The sequence below is a fragment of the Callithrix jacchus genome, chromosome 9 (genome assembly GCF_049354715.1).
Source record: "Callithrix jacchus isolate 240 chromosome 9, calJac240_pri, whole genome shotgun sequence".
Taxonomy (NCBI): Eukaryota; Metazoa; Chordata; class Mammalia; order Primates; family Cebidae; genus Callithrix; species Callithrix jacchus.
In genome coordinates, this window is record NC_133510.1 from 120,191,562 (window position 1) to 120,211,609 (window position 20,048).

Sequence of the window (20,048 nt, forward strand, 5' to 3'; positions counted from 1 at the left end):
GTACCCTACAATGCATAGGACGGCCCCCCACAAATGGTTATCTTGACCGAAATGTGCCTAGTGCTGGGCTGAGAAGCCCTGCTCCAGAGCCCAGCCCTGTGCTTCAGCACTGCTCCTTCTCCACATTTTCCTTTCTATGTATTATCAAGGCACAGCCTGCTGTTGGTAACATTCAGCTTCTGTTGGGAGGAGGAAAGAAGGGGCAACTCAGGTTATCATCCACAGATCTGCCAGCGCAACCTGACCCAACAGCTACTGCACAGAATTCTGAACATGGGCCCAGAACAAGGCACAAACAAAGTCCAGGCAGGAACGCAGGGAAACCAGGTAAGAGGTAAACGACAGACCACGAGGGTCCTCCCAGCCCCACTCCTGGCTGTTCGAGAGGAACAAGGACTGGATTCGGTGCATTTACGGGCCTGGGCTCCTAGCTTGCTTAGAAGCGGAACAGGAAATAATTAACAATAGAATGAAGTTGGCGACTATGCATTATGAAAGAAAAATGAATGCCAATCCACAGGTTTCACCAAATTTACTTTTTTAAAAAATGATAAATCTAAGTAACACAAAACTTAATTAAAACAGGAACCAGGTACTACTTAAAAGCACTGAAAAATCCTGAGAAATCTTCCAGGATTCCCTTGAAGTTTTCAGAGAAATCTGTCTGCTTATCTTAAATCTTCAGCTACCCCAAAATATATGAATAGATGCTATGGAAACACTACCCATGAGTCCTCTGTGGGCACCTGTCCTGTCCTGATCCCGTCCTCCTCTCCAAGAGAAAAGCACCATCAGTATGAGTGTCTTTCCAGTCCTTCTCCTACGAGCACACACATATGCCCTAGATATACTTAAAATTTGGTATTGCTTTATGTGTGTTTACTTATACAGAACCTATTCTAAGCACTCGCCTACAACTGGCTCACTCAATTGCAGGTTAGTAATCATTTCAGTCTGCATAGACCCCAGGCTACTAGATGAGTCCTTATGAATGACAACTGTCTTGCTATTTTAACAAGGGGGCCACAGGCCTCCTTGCACATGTGTGGAGGGATGGAAGTGGAACTGCTAGGCTGGAAGAGAATGTGTGCTGGAGATGTTTGCAAGGAAGACAATGCATGCTGGAGATGTTTGCAATTTGAAAGCAAGGGCCGGCCGGGCGCGGTGGCTCAAGCCTGTAATCCCAGCACTTTGGGAGGCCAAGGCGGGTGGATCACGAGGTCAAGAGATCGAGACCATCCTGGTCAACATGGTGAAACCCCGTCTCTACTAAAAATACAAAAAATTAGCTGGGCATGGTGGTGCATGCTTGTAATCCCAGCTACTCAGGAGGCTGAGGCAGGAGAATTGCCTGAACCCGGGAGGCGGAGGTTGCAGTCAGCCGAGATCGTGCCATTGCACTCCAGCCTGGGCAACAAGAGTGAAACTCCATCTCAAAAAAAAAAAAAAAAAAACAACTTCATAAAAACACATTAACCCAGAAATGTTTGAAAACATATTTAATATGTGTTTTTGAAATTTAGCCTCTCACTGGCTAAAAACAGGCTAATGAGCATAAAATTGTCCCATGTGATTATAACACACTGAGTAAATAAAAATTCAGGAGTCTATGGCAGGGACAGGGGCAGGGGAGGAGAGATAGGGAGGGGGAAGGGAGAGGCAGAGAGGAAGGTGAAAGCTCTTGTTCACTGAAGTAGAGAGAGTAACAGTGGTGGAAAAACCACCACTTGGCAGTTCTCATATAATGACCTAGGCAAGGATATTCAAAAAGTGCTGGAACTAACCGTGATGCTGAAGGTCACTAGGGAACAGGATCTTCACAGGCTGCCACAGAATGACCACACGATTTCTCATTAATTCAAATAGTGAGTCATTATCTTAGCCAAGTGACCAAACTCAGCATCACTCACAGGGGGCCCTGATGAGACCCAACGGGAAGCATGTGAAAAAATATCCTCCCCAAGATTCTTATCCCAATCTAATCAGGCCTCAGACTTTACTCCCAGATTACAGACAGCATACAGTTAAGGAACCATTGAGGCAAATACAAAACATTATACAATTTACAAGACAATGGCCAGGACTGGTGGCTCACGCCTGTAATCTCAACACTTTGAGATACCAAGGTGGGCAGAATGCTCCAGTCCAGGAGTTTGAGACCAGCCTGGGCCACATGGTGAAATCCTGTCTCTACAAAAGACACAAAAAATAGCCAGATGTGATAGTACATTCCTGTACTCCCAGCTACCTGGAAGGCTGAGCTGGAAGGATCGCTTGAGCCCAGGAAGTCAAGGCTGTAGTGACTCATGTTCGCACCACTATGCTCCAGCCTGGGCAACAGAGCAAGACCCTGTCTCAAAAAACAAACAAACAAAAAACATTTACAAGACAACCAGTCTGGATTCTTCAAATATGAAAAAGGGGAAAAAAGGACAAGGAATCAATCGACTGGAGGGTAACTGGGGGTATTTGATGTATTCTTTTAACTGTTCCATGTGTTTGAAAATGTTCTTCATTCCAAACTTGTTAAAAAAAAAAAAAAGTCTGGGCATGGTGGACTGTCATCCCAGCACTTTGGGAGACCAAGTTGGGCGGATCACCTGAGCTCAGAAGTTTGAGACCAACCTGACCAACATGATGAAACCCCATCTCTACTAAAAATACAAAAATTAGCTGGGTGTGGTGGCATGTGCTTTTAATCCTAGCTACTCAGGAGGCTGAGACAGAATTCTCGAACCTGGGAGGCAGAGGTATGCAGTGAGCTGAGACTGCGCTGATTGTACTCCAGCCTGGGCAACAAGAGTGAACCTCTGTCTCAGCGGGGGGAAAAAAAGGGGGCTCTCATTCACAACACTTCCCCCTCATCTCACTGCTGTGTGTCTGTGTACTGGTGTCTCTCCAGGACAGATTCCCTCCCCCAGCTGAACACGAGCATCTCCCAGGGGAGTAGCATGGCCCTGAGAGCTGGGACACACCCCGGGTGAGCAGGAGCTTGGCAGTCACGGAACTTCCCAAGCTCTCATTGGGCAAGGGACAGAGCATTCAAGAGGAAACAGTGGATGTGAAAGACAGGGAAGGACACGGTATCATGAAGTACTGAGTGGGACAAATGACCTGACCTTGAGAGGTTGGGAAGGGGCAGGAGGGAGAAGAGCTTCTAGAAGGAAGTGATGGGAAACCAGCAGGTAAGGCAGGGAGGACTATCAGTCAGGGGCAGCCAACCGTGTGAAGACCTGAAGGTGAGCAAGAATGATGACTTGAAGGAAGACAACCTGAAGTGGGCTGGAGCATGCTGGCGGTGGGAACAGCCTTGGGGCTATAAGGGGAGGGCCAGATCCCTAGGGGCTGGTAAAGCATTCTGGACGCCGATAAGAAATTCCTGATGGTCAGTCAGTTCAAGCAGCGAGTGGCCAGGTCCAGGGACATGCTGGGAAGATCTTCTTGCTGTTGCTAAGGGAAATGCCCGCTTGGGGGCAGGCCAGGAGGCAGGGGCCAGTGAGGAAGTGGGCCATCAGAGACCGCTGGAATGGAAACATGAGACACACGAGGAGACAGCAGTGGGGTTTCTGGCTGGACGGATGTATGGCAAGGGCAAGGAGAGAGAAGAAAAACAGCCCCCACGTGGTGTCACTCAGTAAGATGGGGCAGGCAGGCGAAAGGGGTGATGGGGCAGCACAATGAATTCATGCTTTTTCTGTCTTTACAGAAATGATCAAGCTAAAACAATGGGTTCAGTGAGTCAGGGCTGAGCACATTGGAGAGACCCCAGAGAGCCCTCCAAGTGAAGATGCCCAGGGGCTGGGACAGAGGTGAGTGCAGAGCCCAGGGAATAGCTTGGAATGGAAATGTGGCTTTGGGAGCAACCACCACACCCACAGATGCCCCAAAGGGGAAGGAGATGAGGGCCCAGAGAAGAGTCTCCTGGATAGGGAGGACCCTGAAGACAGCCACAGATCAGGCACGTCAAGGGGGACCTACTCCTCAGCCTAGGACGCAGAGAAACACTTGCTGATGGAACCACTGGCAGAGGACGGGAACTATCATAGTATAGGAACAGCTTTGAAGTTCTAAGAATTTTCTAAGTCTCAAAATTTTAAACTCAAGAAGGCAATTTGCCAACATTACCCATAATCATTTAGTTCTGTCTCAATTTAAGAGATGGTAAAACTGACAACCAGATATTGATTTTTTCAGTAATGACAATTTTATGACTAAACCTTACCTTGCATGTTTACCCAGGTATAATTAGAGATCAACTTCTGAGTCTTCAAACTGAACAGTGAACAAATTCACAACCTCTAAAACCAAAACACTTAGAGCCTACCCTAACCAGTGGATAATGATGCTATGTGGTAACGCCAGAGACACTGGCCCAGAGTGCTGATGAGAAGAAAATGCTCCTTTATCCTTGTGAATACCATAGGCTGTAGGGTATTAATCGCGTACCAGGTGACTCATGCTGGTACCAGTGGCACAGTGAATCAGTCAATAATTTCCAAATCATGTGTTGAGTTTTAGAGATTGTTATTGTAGTATGATTTTTATATGTGACACAGCTTCAGAAGTTAAATAATATCACTGCCGGTGCCTCCATCTGGCACAGGGAGTACATAAACCCCTTACACCATCCCCATCACTCTTAAGCGAAGGCGAGCGGCCTATAGTCTCAAAGAAACAGATTTCTCTTGATGCTGCTGTTCCAGGGGACCCTTTCAGTTTCTGAGGAATTGACAATAATAATTATTTTCCAGCCTTTTACTTGGAAACGAGGTCTCACTCTGTCACCCAGACTAGAGTGCAGCAACACAATCATAGCTCGCTGCAGTCTTCACTTCCCAGGCTCAAGTGATCCTCCCAACCCAGCCTCCTGAATAGCTGTGACCACATGTGCACACTACTCTGCTTGGCTAACTTTTAATTTTTTTGTAGAGATGGGGTCTTGCTGTGTTGCCCAGGCTGGTCTCAAACTCTTGAGCTCAAGCAATCTCCTGCCTCACCCTCCCAAAGTGCTGGCATTACAGGTGTGAACCAACTCACCAGGCAATTTCCAGCCTTTTAGAAACTTCTGAGATTTTTATACATCCCGTATTTTGATTATTGGATTTACTGAGCTAGGTCAAACCTCAGTTTTGAGCCAGACATGAACAGGCACAGCATGATAGATAAGGAGGAGACTCTTTGTCAAGCTGCCTGGCTTCAAATCAAGTTCTGTAAATTAAAAATTAAATGGCTTCCCTGTGCCTCAGTTTTCTCATTTAGAAAAAGATGATGATGATGTTTCTCAAATGGAGTTAATATACATTACAACAATGAATTCGTCCTATTAAGTGGAGGTGAAATTACACAGGAACAAAGAAAAGGGAGACTTACACTCAAGGCATTCTTGTCTCTTACCTGATTCCACAGGCTCCGTCAGTCTCTGTCTCAGCCTTGCTCTGGGCTGGCACTGGCCGGGGCGGCAGTGGTCTGCTTGCCTACCCAACCTTACTGCACACCTGTGGGCTCTCAGGTTCTCCCAGGGCCGGCACTGTGGACTGCAGCCCCCACAGGTGGCCACACGAGGGCGTCTCTGGGGACACGTAACCGGCAGCCACAGCCTTGGAAGGGCAGGGGGCACTGGGGGGCCCCAAGTGTTCACCCGGTGCCTTCCTTGTCTGGGAGAAGTGGAGGGCTGGGTCCGGAAGGCCGGACTTACAGGAATTTACTGGCATAGGCAGTAGCCAATCACATGAGGGTTGGCAACAGTGTTGGAATAGGGTCCGGCTGGGGGCAGGAGGCTCTGGGGGAGGGCAGATGTGACTGGACCCTCGACAGGGCTGCACTTGAGCAGACTTAGCCACGTTTTGCCACTGTGGGCCCAAAGGAGGCTGGCTATGGGGCAGTGGCCACCTCTGAAGGCACCCACGGCCCACGCCCACAGTACCTACCCGAGGGCTCAAATGTGAACTGAACACACGCCAGAGGGCCGCTGGCACAAGCAGAATCGCCACTTACCTTGGGCTGCATATCGACAGGAGCCGTCCTCCACCAGCACGTTATAGAAAGGCTGGTGGTGGCCGTGCGGCAGGCTGTGGACGTTCATGTTCCGGATCCACTCGTGTCCCATCATGCAGGTAGGGTCCCAGCCGTAGATCACACAGTTATAGCCATACCTAGTTAACACAGGAGGCACAGTCAGTCCCTGTGGACCACCCAGCAGCCTACAGACGATGGTGGGCTTCTCTCAGCTGCATCCTCAGCTACCTGCTTTACTCCCTGGGAATCATTTTTCAGGACAGCCCTGACCCTTTTCGTAAACAACTCTCATTATCAACATGGCACCTTATCTGGAAAAGAATACACTTTCCAACAAAGAGCGATGAATGACAACTGGTTATCCAAAAGAAAAAGAAACAGGGACCTGGCCTGACAACAACATACCAAATTCAGGTGTTAGTACAACCAAGACTCAGTTGTTAAATGTACAACTTTAAAAATATAAAATATCTTCTTGACTCAAGATAGGGAAGGTTTGTTAAAACAAGGCACTAAAAATGCAACCCATAATGGAAAAGACTAACCAATTTAACATCATTAAAACCAAGAGACTAACATTACTTCATCCAGTAATCTCGTAAAGTTCCTATTTTCCCAATGTCCCATATTTTTAAATATTTGAATCCTGATCCAAACACTTAAAAATCTGCGACATTGGGAAAATAGGAACTCTCCTGAGATTACTGGATGAAGTTAAGTAACTGGGGTTTTCTCAGATGTGATAACAAGATGTTAAATATTAAAAGACAGAGAGAGAGGGAGACAGGGACCCTGCCTTTTAAAGGCACATACTGAGGTAGCTACAGGTGAAATGACATCTGGCACTCACGTCAATTAACCAGGGAGGAAGGTATGGAGGGGGTGCAGAGGAGAGTAAGAGCCACCCTGCATGGCAGCTGTTGAGGCTGGATGACAGGAACACCACCTAGCTCCTTATACTCCTTTCTCTCTTATATAAAAATTTGCAATTTTCCATTTAAAAGTTTAAAAAATGCAATGAAGAATGAAAACCACCAGCCAAAAACTATGAAAAGACATTTGCAACTTTTCCTCACACAGAGATTAATATACAGAAGAACAAACTATGTATCAATAGGGAGGACTAGTAACAACTCAGTAGAAAATACACGAAACAGGCCAATGTGGTGGCTCTCGCCTGTAAGCCCAGCATTTTGGGAGGCCGAGACAGCAGATCACTTTAGGTCAGGAGTTCATGACCAGCCTGGCCAACATGGTGAAACGCTGTCTCTACGAAAAATACAAAAAATTAGCCAGGCATGGTGGTGTGTGCCTGTAGTCCCAGGTACTTGGGAGGCTGAGGCATGAGAATCCCTTGAACTGGGAGACAGAGGTCGCAGGTGAGCTGAGCTGGCACCACTATACTCCAGCCTAGGCAGCAGGCCCAGACTCTGTCTCCAAAGTAATAAAAAATAAAAAAAAAAGCCAAAAGAAATGTTTGAGGAGGCTCTTAATAAAACTTGGACAGCCAGTAGTAACCCAGGAAACAGAAATTAAAACCACAGTGAAACACTATTTGGTATTTCCACGTAAGTACACTTTGAAAGGTCTGGCAATAGCACTAGGGAAGAACAGGCTCTCCCGGCTCCCAGCCTGCTGGTGGGATGCAAACTGCTCTAATCACTTTGGATACAGTTTAATTTTGCCTGGTAAACAGACCAAATGCCTATCAGATCTGATGAGACTTGAGATTAAATAACAAGAGATAAGAACAGTGAGGAAATGAGAGAAAAAAATCTGTGGCTTACAAAGTTACTTCCATCTTCTCACACTGAGAAGGGTCAAACATCTAAAGGCCGCTAAAAACACTAGAAGATCTCTCAGGAAAGTGAGTTGCTGCTTAATAAACACAAAGGTCAAAGATACAGTTCAAAAAGAATAAAAAACATTCAGCTTTCTGTCTTCCCTTCAGTGCGCACTCAGGGGATTCAAAGGTCCGCAGTTGCTGTTTCCAGTCAGCTCCTCCTCCACCGTGTCCTGGGGCTCACCAGATGTATGTGTGTCTCCGAAGCCCTCTGGAATGGACACCGCAGGACAGGACGATCCCGGGCACTCACCTCTTATGCTTCATAATGAGCCCGATGGAGTAGCAGACATCCCTGTGCTTCTCATCAGAGCGCAGCTTGACCTCCACGCCCACCTCCTCCTTTTTGCGCTCAATGTGCTCTAGAGTGTGCTGCACCAGGTAGCCCACCGCCCCGTGCTGCCCCGGGTCTAGGGTCTGGATGTGCTGGAGGATGTCAAGCACCTTCAAGACAAGACAGAAAGACTAGGAGATAATATTTTCAGCTAGGCCTTTTCTTTTTTGCAGCGAGGGATTTAGGCCTACCTACGTTAACCTAACAAAGGACCTCAAGGGGTGGCTGTGTCCTGATGGCCCCGGTCCAGGTCTCTGGGCCATTCTCTGACAGACCGCCATCAAGTTGGCACTGCATTTGTCCAGGGCTGGGCTCGCCTGTAACACTGGCAGCTGGCCCACGACACCCCAATTTAACTAGTATGAACCTGGGGAGTTCTTTAGAAACCAGTGTGCTGGGAAAGGTGCTAGGGACGCAGGCAAGGGCCCCCACCTAGGGCACATCTGGATTAGGTGGATTCTAACAGTGCCTAACATGCTTGCTCAGCATGGGAAGTGTGAGAATCCACGTTTTTCAATACACAGAAATGATTTTTAACTTGCCACTCATGAGTTCAGAGGGGAAAAAACGCTAATCTGCTTTAATCAAGACCAAAAGGATGTTTGCTACAACTGCCTCAGTGCTGGAAAAGATGGAAAAGGTCACAGAGCAAGGATCAGAGGAATGCATTCGTTAAGTTTAAGAAGCTATAATAGAAGGAGGAAGCCACGTGTGTCAGAGTTGTAAAATCCTGCGGGTCACTTCGGTGATCTGGACTCATCATGGTATCTGGTATTCAGCATGCAGCAGGAGAAACCACATCTATGCAGAAGTTAAACTAGTAGCACAGAGTACCAGGACTGTCTGACTCCACTATCACCGCCTCAACTGCACACAGTGCCTCTCTGGGAAAAAACTCCAAGTTTGAAAAGACACAGACATACAATTACTTCGAACCCATTATGTTGACAGCCCTTAGCACAGAGTTTATGACAAAGTCCCCCTTCCAACTTACTGAGTCCTGGATTACAGCCTGCTTAGCACATAAAGCCACTTGGACTCTAGGCCCAGATCTGTCAGACTAGCTGTTGTTTTTAACTCTGAATTCCTTTCTTCGAATATCAAATCATGAGTAATCACTGTCCTGCCTATTTCCTGATGCATCATGAGCCTGGAAAAGTATTGTGAAAATTCCAGTTTTATCACCATGCTATTATCTTGCTTTTCAGACTGAGACTTGCTGGACCTCAACATTCACTGAACACTTATTCTCTGCTGGTCACTGTGTCAAGTCCATCACGTTTTTTGTTTCACTTAATCCTTCCCATCTGAAGGTTATTTCTTGACCTTCAAATTGGGACGATTAGGTTAAAAAAAAAGTTGGGGGGGAAGGGTTTAGTCACTGCCACTTCCAGAAAAGGACTCGGGCTTAGAGCAGTGACTTGCCTGGGGTCACAGGGCTGTGGTAAGGTGGAGTGAGGCTGTGGCACTGGGCATGAAGATCAACTCTTGGTCTCAACCAGTGTCATACCTGAGCAAGTGTAGGAGCATTTTTAATTCACAACTACACTAAGTACCAAACACATAAAAATGGACAAGACAGTATAATCCCAAGTACCCCAAACCCAGTTTCAACAAGAATCACCGGACAGCCAATCACCCTCTGCCTCCATCTCCAGCCGGGTGCTTTTAATTTACCCTTTACTCGAACAAGAAGTGTCTACTGACAGTGCCTGCATAATGGCCAACCTTGTGAGCCGACAGAGTTCCAACAAGCCACTTTTTCTGTCCCTCGGCTGTGCTCCACATACACAACTCCTTTTCTCTCCTAGCAGCCACCTCCCCACCAGATAAGTAAAACAGTCAGAACCTGGCATCATCATCAGAGAAAGAAAGTCTGGATACGGTCAAGGATAATTACCCCCACCTTCGCTGGATGTGTGGCTGAGCACGAAGGGAGAGGGCAGAAATGAAGACACCGTGCCTCGGGGCCTGGCATATTTGCAGACTGTGCTGACCCGGGCACCATGCTGTCCCCACCAAATGCTCTAGGTCTAGAATGCCACATGATCACAACTTTTGGGGCAGAGATCCTGGATTGGGGTCTATTACCCATGTTTTCCTATACTGCTTTCTTTCTCTAGCCTAGGGGCTGGTAGACTTTTTCTGTAAAGGGCCGGAGAAGAAATACTTTAGGCTTTGGGGACCACACAGTCCCTGACTTAACTACTCAGCTCTGCCACTGTAGCTTGAAAAAAGCTGTAGATAATAAGTAAACAAATACAACTTATTCACAAAAGCGGGCTATGTGAATCTGGCCCACAGGCTGTAGTTTGCTGAGCCCTGCTCTGTCCCTGAATTCCAGTTTCCCTCTAAGGTTCTCTGAAGTTCTTGGCTCCACCTTCTTGATATCCATTGTCTGTGGTTTCTGCTACTTTTGGGGCTTCAGTTACCAGACGCTGATGCTAGGAGCTCCCGCTAAAGGGTACTGGGCGTCTGCACTCAATGCCTTCAGGTCAGGATAAATGCAACATACCCTACACAAAACACTTTCTTCCACCACCAAAACAGGCCTGCTCTCCAAATACCTACTTTCAGAGTGACATAAACTGCCCCATGCTGGAAACTCTAAACATCCCCTTTGAGTCTTCTCATTTATTCATATCTAATGAAGTTCCGCCACTTTTTTTTTTTTTGAGATGCAGTCTCACTGTCATCCAGGTAGGAGTGTAGTGGCATGATCATGGCTCACTGCAGCCTTGGCCTTGACCTCCTAGGCTCGGGTGATCCTCCCACCTCAGCCTCCTAAGTAGCTGAGGTGATGTGCCACCACAGGCGTATGCCACTACACCTGGCTACTTTTTGTATTTTATTTTGGTAGAGACTGGGTTTTGTCACATTGCTTAGGCTGGTCTCAAACTCTTGGCCTCAAGTGACCCACCTGCCTCAGTCTCCCAAAGTGCTGGGATCACAGGTGTGAGCCACAGCACCTGGAAGTCATTTCTTAATTAGTCATTTGGAAAAAAATTTTGAGCCCCTATCATGGGCCAGGAATTGTGCTGAGAGCATGGAGAAGGCTGCAGTTAGGAACAAGACCTGGTCCCTGTCCTTAAAGAACATGTTCTAATGGAGACAGATGACAGAGCAGCAGCTACCACAGACTGGATGAAGCTCTGGGAAGGGCAAGCACAGAACGACTGGAGAACTTGACCAGGCAGTGCAGAGGAACCAGGGAAGGGGTTTCGGAGGAGGCAGAAGTCTAAGCTGACAGCTGGGCAGAAGTGAGCAAGCAGATGGAGTTGAGGATGAGCAGAGACCCTGGGCAGAGAGACGCAGCATGCACAAAAGACTGAAGCAAGACAGCGCAGACACACAGACAAACTGGCAGGTACAGGAGAGGACCACGGGGCTGCCGCTGGAGTGGGGGAGTGTCAGGCAGGCAGGGCCAGGTCACCCAGAACCTAAAAGCCACACGGAGAACGAGTCTGGTCTTCAAGGCAACAGGGGAGCCACCCTGAGGGGTTTAAGCAGTGAAGGGACATAACTGATATTTTGTTAAGATTTCTCTGGCCTGCATACAGAGTGGGCTCACAGGGGCTCAGAGTTGAGAGAAGGAGGACAAGCAGAAGGCCGGGGCGCTGCTTCAAGCTGCAGAAGTGCTGCTCTCAGCAGGCTGACTTTCACCCATCTGGGAGACTGAGTCACGTGCACGGGTGTAGCAGGCGTGTGGATATGCTGCTCTGGAGCACAGGGTCCAGGCAGGGCTCCAGTGCTCCAGCAGCCACAGCAGACAGTCAGGGCACTGTCCTAGGGCACAGGTGCAGGGCAGAAGATGTCTAGAAATTATCCTTCAGCCTTGAAGGGAAGATAAGAACTAGCAAGAGCAAGAGCGTTAGAACCAGAGCGAAAGGAACTGAGTGTTCCCAGAAGGGAGTAGCCAGCAATGATGGAGAAAGATACAGAAAGAAACAGTGTGTACTTCATTTATCAATGAGGAGAATGGTTTCAGTTAAAGAGGGTCACTGGCTTCCTTGGCAAGAACAGTGCCTGTGGAGGAGGCATGGGAACGGTCCTGGTGTTCCTGGCGAGTGGGAGGCAGCCTAAGAACCTTAGCTCTGTGGGAGGAGGAAAGGTAGTGACCTGGAGAAATGCCTGCAGGGAGGACAGGAAGTATTTTTTGTTTTACTTCCAACAGAAGAAATGGGGGTTTGCCTTGGAAAATTGGAGGGATACCTTTTCCACTGAAAGGCAGAAAAAGAGGGAAAGAAAAATTCTAGGTCATGACGAGGATGTAGGTCTGGCAGCAGGAAGGAGAATGTGCCTGTCTGTTGGCTTCTTCAGAAACGCTTTAGCCTTAGACCATGGGATGCCTCGTGGGGTGGGCCCGGGCACCACCTTGCCCACACTGAACTCCTGGTGCCATCATGGCACACGCAGGAGACTCGGGTAAGTTATTTAACTTCTCACTGCCTCGGTTTCATTATTTGCATCAAGGCAAAAATAAAAATAATATCTACCCTATAAGGCTGCTGAGAAGATTCAGTTAGTACTCCTGACTTCTAAAATCTCACCATCCTACCCTCTCTATTTCCATCACAGCCATAACAACCCTGGATTACTGCTATAATGACCAAGGGGGCTTGTGTTTCTTAGCTCTTCCTGGCTATCAAAAATAAATAGGCAGTATAGCCTGGTATCAAAAATAAATAGGCAGGGGCCAGGTGTGGTGTTTCACACCTGTAATCCCAGCACTTTGGGAGGCCAAGGAATGCGGACTGCTTGAGGTCAGGGGTTTGAGAACAGCCTGGCCAATATAGTGAAACCACATCTCTACTAAACAAACAAACAAAAAAACGCAAAAATTAGTCGGGTGTGGTGGCATACCTATAGTCCCAGCTACTGGGGAGGCTGAGGCAGGGGAATGGCTTGCACCTGGGAGGCAGAGGCTGCAGTCAGCTGAGATCGCGCCACTGCACTCCAGCCCAAGAGACAAAGTGATATCCTATCTCAAAAAGAAACAAACAAAACACCCCCAAATAAAACAAATACATAAGTAGGCAGGGTGTGGTGTCACACTTTGGTAATCCCAGCACTTTGGGAAGCCAAGATGGAGTTCAAGGCCAGCCTGGGCAACATGGTGAAACCCAGTCTCTATTAAAAAAAAAAAAAATTTTAATTTAAAACATTTAAATAAAATGAAAACAAATAAATTACACCTTGGACAAGTTAACTGATAACTTTGGTGGAGAGTTTTCTTTCCCAATAAATTCCTCTACCACATTACACAGATGTTCTGAGAGGATATTTGCTATGTGGGCTACAGATGACATCTTTTCTTTCTTTCTTTTCTTTTCTGCAATCTCCTCCTACTGGGTTCAAGCAATTCTCTTGCCTCGGCCTCCTGAGTAGCTGGGATTACAGGTGCCTGCCATTATGCTCAGCTAAATTTTATATTTTTAGTAGAGATAGGGTTTCACCATGTTGGTGAGGCTGGTCTTGAACTCCTGACCTCGGGAGGTCTGCCTGCCTCAGCCTCCCACAGTGCTGGGACTACAGGCGTGAGTCACCACGCCCGGCCTACACCTTTTCTTTAAACAGGAGGCTTGGGATTTTCTTTTTTTTTTTTTTTCCCCCAAAAGCACTCTTTTTATTTATATAGAGTCCTAACCACTCGGCGGTAGGAGGAATGAGAGAGGCTCGTTTTTCAATCCAGGGATCTCCGTAATGTTGGTTTGTTGTTACCAAACACACAGGTAAGTGACATCATGGATCTGGCAAACTAAGGACAATGTTTAGTCTCTCTCCGCTAGAGCAACAAGGTGAGCATCAATCTCTGCTTCTGTAAGAATCCTGAATTTAGGATTTTCAACTGTCACTACTCCAACTTCTATTTTTGAAGGTTTGAAATCAATTGATAAAACAGTAGACAAGCATGTAATTGCAGTTTCCACTGTTTGTTCAAATGTCCAATCAAATTTCTTCTTCACTTTTTTTTCAAGGAAGCTGGTTGACTCAGTCTGTTTAACTCCTGCTGCAGTGGCTTTAAACCCACAGTAGTAACCTGCAGGATCACACTTATATACCTGAGGGCCTTGCTCTTCATCTATACCAATTAAAATGATACAATAACCAAGAGGCCTCATTTCAGCATTCTGTGTGTAGAGCTGACAAATATCAGCAATTCTTTTACACAGCATGTCCACAGGAATCTCTTGGCCATACTTGTATTTCCAGTTAGCTGCCTCATAGCGTGCCCTCTGCACCTGGGATCTGCTGTCAGCTGTCATTCTGGTCATCACACAACCAATGTTTTCAGTTATCTTGAATAAGTGAGTCACTGTGCTGGAATCCAATAATTTGTCAGGTACATTTTTCTGTGTGACAATTACCACACAGTCTTTCCCTCTGACAGCTACTTATGTAAGGCCACCCTGGTTAATAGCCTTAAAAGCATATTCTACTTGGACCCTCAGGTGAAAAAATGGTAATGTGGTGGTCAAAACCGGCGCTGGAACCACATGTTGGTAGAACTGCTACTTCAAACACAATCTCTGGGCCCAGCAGCTCCCACACGAAGCGTACAAGCCCCTCCTGGAAGTTGCCGGGATTTTCCTATTGATGCATCCATTCTTAGAACTATTTTAGATCTTCGAAGTTGTGAATCAGTGAGACTTTCAATCTAAGCAATGTAGAGTCATTTAGAATATTTACTTTTTCAGGAAAGACTGTACCCCTCCCTCTCTAATGACACAGGGAAATGAGTTTATGCTGATAGCCTGTGAGAGCTCACAATTAAATTCTACTCTAAACAAAAAGGACTATTCACATATTTCCAGAGAAGAGCCAAGGCATTGGTGGGAAGGTGCGGCTGGCTCCTGCACACTGTTATACACAATGGGCCTCTACGTGCCGCATCCACATAGCCCGCGGAGGTCAACACTGCAGCCTGCTGAAAGTGTGTGCTACAGCCCAGAGGGGGTCATTAAAAAACTGAGGAAATTCTGGTGAAACAGTACCAAAATTCAATGGCTTTCAAAGACAAAATGAGTCCTTCTCTAGTCCAGTGGCTGGACTTGAACATATTTAAGATCCAACTTTCCTGCGTCTGACAGGAGCACTTATTTATTCATGGCCAATGTTAGCTGCTAACAGCACGGCTGAAGGTTGACCATTTACAGCTTTGCTTTCCCTTGCTGAGTGAAGGTGACTCGGAGAAAAAGATCTTAGGGCCCCAGTGGGTGGTAGCAGAGACAGAGGCTTTGTGGTTCTAGGGTTGAAGGAGCTGACCATAAAGACAACAGGGAATTCCTGGCAGTAGAATCAATTTCCCTTAGAATAAGAAATGAAAAATAAAATCTACTGATGGGTTATGATTAGGAGACTGAATAAATTTGTGTTTATTCCCCATGTTAACACAAAGATTAAGCTTGTCACAGGGAACCCTTCAATCTAGGACTCCTCTTTCTAAGGCAAGGGCAAAGCATCAAAGTTAAATAATTACCTTCTCTGGCCAGATTCCCAGGTGGAAGTAAAGCCTGGCTTGGAGGAGGAGAAGCTGCACCTGGTCCGGGTACATTGCCAAATAGAGATCCAGTGAGTCTCGTAGGAGCTGGTACGACTGGTCGATGCCTTCCCTAGCAGAGGAAAAATAATCTTTGTCTTATCCTGTCTGTTTCTTCAGCAAAGACTTTTTTTCTGAAGCCCAGAATTTAAATATAATTGACACAAATCCCAAATGTTTTCTGATTCTGCTATTTCTTCTCTATTCAACAGAGATACAATGCTCTTAAGAAAAAAAATACACAATAAATATAAACCTTGTATCCTACTTTGGTGATGGGTACCAAATTAAAATCATAAGCACTTTTATTAAGCAGTCACTGCAATAACACTGTACATAATTAAAAATGAATTCTGAGTAGGCAGAGCATAGAGGATATTTTTGGCCAAACTACTCTGTGTGATACTATAAAGGGGAACACATGTCATTATGTGTTTGTCCAAACACACAGAATATACCAGACCAAGAGTGAACCCTCATGGAAACCGTGGACTCTGGGTGATAATGATGTGTCAGTGCAGTTCACTGGCTGCAGCAAATGCACCGCTCCGGTGCGGATGTTGACAGTGAGGGAAGCTGTGCATGTGTAGGGCAGGGAGGATATGGGAACTCTGCACTTTCTGCTCAATTTTGCAGTTAGCCTGAAACTGCTCTAAAAAATAGTCATTTGAAAGAAGAATTCTGTCATTAGACCGAAAACTATTACTATAATATACAGCCTACAACTTTCTAATTTCCCTGTAGGACAAATTTCCTTGAACTTAGAAACAAGGTAGTTTCCTATTTTTTTTTCTTATCTAATGATAGGAAGGTATCGATTAAAAGATGGCGAAGTATTTGGATATGAGAAAATCTTGCCCTTGAAAAATAATCTTTCCCAGTCTAAGATATTGTTACTGAAGAATGCTTTCAGTACCTGCAAAGAGAACTTGTCAGTGTCTACTACAAAGATCTCAAAGAAAAGTCACTTGGCACATCATGAACACAATTCAAACCTCTAAAGACATGTGCTCAGCAGAAGTACTAGAAAACCAAGAAAACCTTACCGCTTCCCCAGGCTTAACAGGTTTCCCACCATTCTTTGTAACACCTTCTTGACATTGACCACCCCATACAGTGCTGCAGTCACGTGCTGGCCGATCAAGTACTCGCATTCTTTCACTGTCAGCTGCTTGCCTTTCCCAAAAGCATCTATGTAGATGTAGTCAAAGATGTCCAGGGTCGCCCTATCCAAAGAGCCAAATATCAGATGAGAGCCGAACAACTCATTATTTTAAGTCTCCACAGTAAGTAGCTCAAATCATGGGCTGAAGGTTGAGACCATAACATTTCTACTTACAATATCAAGGTCTTGTCCAAGTTTAAAATCTAACCCCTTTGTGCAAACTCTGCTCTGTCAAGACCACAACACACTGACATTTAAAAAAACAGCACCGATGTATGTCATCTAATAACATTCTTCAGGAAGACTAAAACTCACTGCCAGGAGTATGTACAAGTTCGGCTAAGATAAAGATTTATGAAATGCCCAAGGCAGTCTTAATTCCATAGATTAGTAGCAGGTAACCATCTGTGGATCCTGGGCCCTGGATGATCTGATAAAAGTTACAGCACCTCACACAGGAAGGATTCAGCCACTGGTTCTGCTGACATGCTGAGATGGTCAGAGACCTACTGAGCCCATCACAGCCTTGGGCTGGGAACCCTGTGCTAGAGTACAGAGAGCTGTGCCCCTGGCCTCGATCACACAGCTCCTCTTGCAGGTCTGCCTTCTGAGACCTGCACTTGAACAGCACTAGGACGCTGGGGCTGGCCCTCGCTGAGCACAAGGCTGAGCAGTGGTCACACGATACAAGCTCTCACTGCACTGCCAGACTTGCTCTCTACAAGGACTCACGGAGGGATTTGGGGGTTTCTGTTTCAGGGATACTTGTGTTTCTTACGGAGCTATTGTTTCATCTTGATCTCATGCCCACTATAAATTGTGTAGCATATTCCTTTTTTTGGCTGCTTAAAAAGTCCAATCGAATTTGTTCCTTGAGTCATATATAACCTACCCTTGGCAAGAATATAAGAATTATATGTCTGGGTATGGTGGCTCACACCTGTAATCCCACTACTTTGGGAGGCCGAGGTAGGCTGATCACCTGAGGTCAGGGGTTTGAGACCAGACTGGCCAACATGGCAAAACTCCATCTTTACTAAAAATACAAAAATTAGCCAGGCGTGGTGGTGAGTGACTTTAATCCCAGCTACTCGGGAGGCTGAAGCAGGAGAATCGCTTAAGCCTAGGAGGCGAAGGTTGCAGTGAGCTGAGATCGCACCACTGCACTCCAGTCTCAGCAAGAGTGAGTCTCCATCTCAAAAAAATAAAAATGAAATAAATAAACCTATGAGGAAAGTACAAAAAATTTATATAAATGTTCTAGAAACAAGGAACTCTTCAATTCTTTTAATGAGGCCAGAACTTCTTAAAGACAAATATACAAAAATTTCTAGGCCAAGATCATTTAAGAGCTATCATAAATGCAAAAATCCTGGGTAAAACATGAGTAAATCAAATGCAGCAATGTATTTTACAAACACGTGACTAGGTTAGATGTGCCACAACAATGGAAGCTGAACATGAAAAAATCTATTTTGTAACAGATGCTGGGGAGGTTGTGGAGAAAAAGGAATGTTTATACGCTGTTGGTGAGAATGTAAATTAGTTTAACCATTGCGGAAGAGAGTGTGGTGATTCCTCAAAGGCCTGAATATGGCTAAACCATTTGACCAAGCAATCCCATTACCAGGTATATAGCCAAAGGAATATAAGTCATTCTGTTATAAAGACACACACACACACGTTCCCTGCGGCACTATTCACAATAGCAAAGACATGGAATCAACCTAAATGCCCATCAGTGATAAACTGGATAAAGAAAATATGGTACATACACACTATGGAATACTATGCAGCCACAAAAAGAACAAGATCATGTCCTTTGCTGGGACATGGATGGAGCTGGAGCCATCATCCTTAGCAAACTAACATAGGAACAGAAAACCAAATACTGCCTGCTCTCACTTTTACGTGGGAACTAAGTAATGGAAACACATGGACCCAGCAGGGAACAACACACACTGGGGCCTGTTGGAGGGTGGGGGGAGGGAGAGGATCAGGAAAAATAATGGGAACTAGGCTTAATATCTGAATGATGAAATAAATCTGTGTAACAAATTCCCATAACACAAGTTTACCTATGTAGCAAACCTGCACATGTACACCTGAACTTACAAGTTAAAAAGAAGAAATTCTATTACAACAAAAAAATCTATTTCTAAACATATGGACTAAAATTGAAAAACTGCATCATATGAGTAGACACAGAAAAAGAATTTTGAAAAAAAAAAAAAAATCTAATGCCTAGCTATTAATAAAACTTAAGCAAAGTAGGAATTTAGATGGTAGCTTTCATAATCCCTAACTGCCCCCAACATCACGCTTGATGGTAAATTTTTGTTTTCTTTTTCTGAGACCCTGTCCCAAGCTGGGCAAACAAGCTGGCCTTGAACTACTGGGCTCAGTCAATCCTCCTACCTCACCCTTCCAAGCAGCTGGGACTACAGGCGTGCGTCACAGTGCCTGGCTCTGAAATTCTAAAAGCATTCCATTTAAAGTCATATCCAAGGCAAGGGTGCCTGCTATCTTTGCTTTTATTCAACTTTGTACAAAAAGATCTAGCTAGCCGAGTAATGCAAGTAAGAGAAACAAATATATGAGTTATCAAAAAAAAGAAGAAACAAAACTGTCACTATTCACAGATACTATGATTATCCACAGAGAAAAGCCAGAAACAGACAAATTATTGGCACTAATGATGTATTCAGCCAAGGAACTGAAGATCAAAACTGTACCTAGATATCAACCACATGTTTGTATACATTAATACTTAGAAAATGTAATTTAAAAAATTACCATTTACAACTGCAAAAAAAAAAAAAAAAAAAAAGGTAGGTTTCTAAGAACAAATCTACCAAGATGTTAGCTTGATGAAGAAAAAAGACAAAATCTTCTTAAGGCCAGTAATGACAACCTAAATAAACAGAGTGATCCATATGAACATTTGCATGGAAAAAACAAAACATGGCCAGGCGCGGTGGCTTATGCCTGTAATCCCAACACTTTGGGAGGCTGAGGCAGGCGGATCACTTGAGTTCTGGGGTTTGAGACTAGCCTGGGCAATATGGCAAGACCCCAACTCTATTAAAAAACAAAACAAAACAATTAGCCAGGTTGTGGTGCATGTTTGTGGTCCTAGCTACTAGGGAGG

General features: G+C 45.5%; 1 protein-coding gene and 1 pseudogene across 4 annotated transcripts in view; both read right to left on the minus strand.

The window, feature by feature from the left end:
- FBXO21 (F-box protein 21) overlaps positions 1-20,048 on the minus strand; it is a 45,062-nt gene that overhangs the window by 6,100 nt on the left and 18,914 nt on the right. Inside the window, exons 8-11 of one of the 4 annotated variants that reach the window (XM_035257759.3) lie at positions 16,779-16,958; positions 15,673-15,805; positions 8,112-8,302; positions 5,995-6,152 (exon numbers count right to left, since the gene is read on the minus strand). In XM_035257759.3, the coding sequence (XP_035113650.1) occupies positions 5,995-6,152; positions 8,112-8,302; positions 15,673-15,805; positions 16,779-16,958 (662 nt within the window). Of the gene's footprint in view, positions 1-5,994; positions 6,153-8,111; positions 8,324-15,672; positions 15,806-16,778; positions 16,959-20,048 lie in introns of all 4 variants that reach the window. The other 3 variants (XM_035257758.3, XM_035257761.3, XM_035257760.3) reach the window with 3 other exon arrangements.
- On the minus strand, positions 13,781-14,596 carry LOC108593233 (proteasome subunit alpha type-6 pseudogene; annotated as a pseudogene).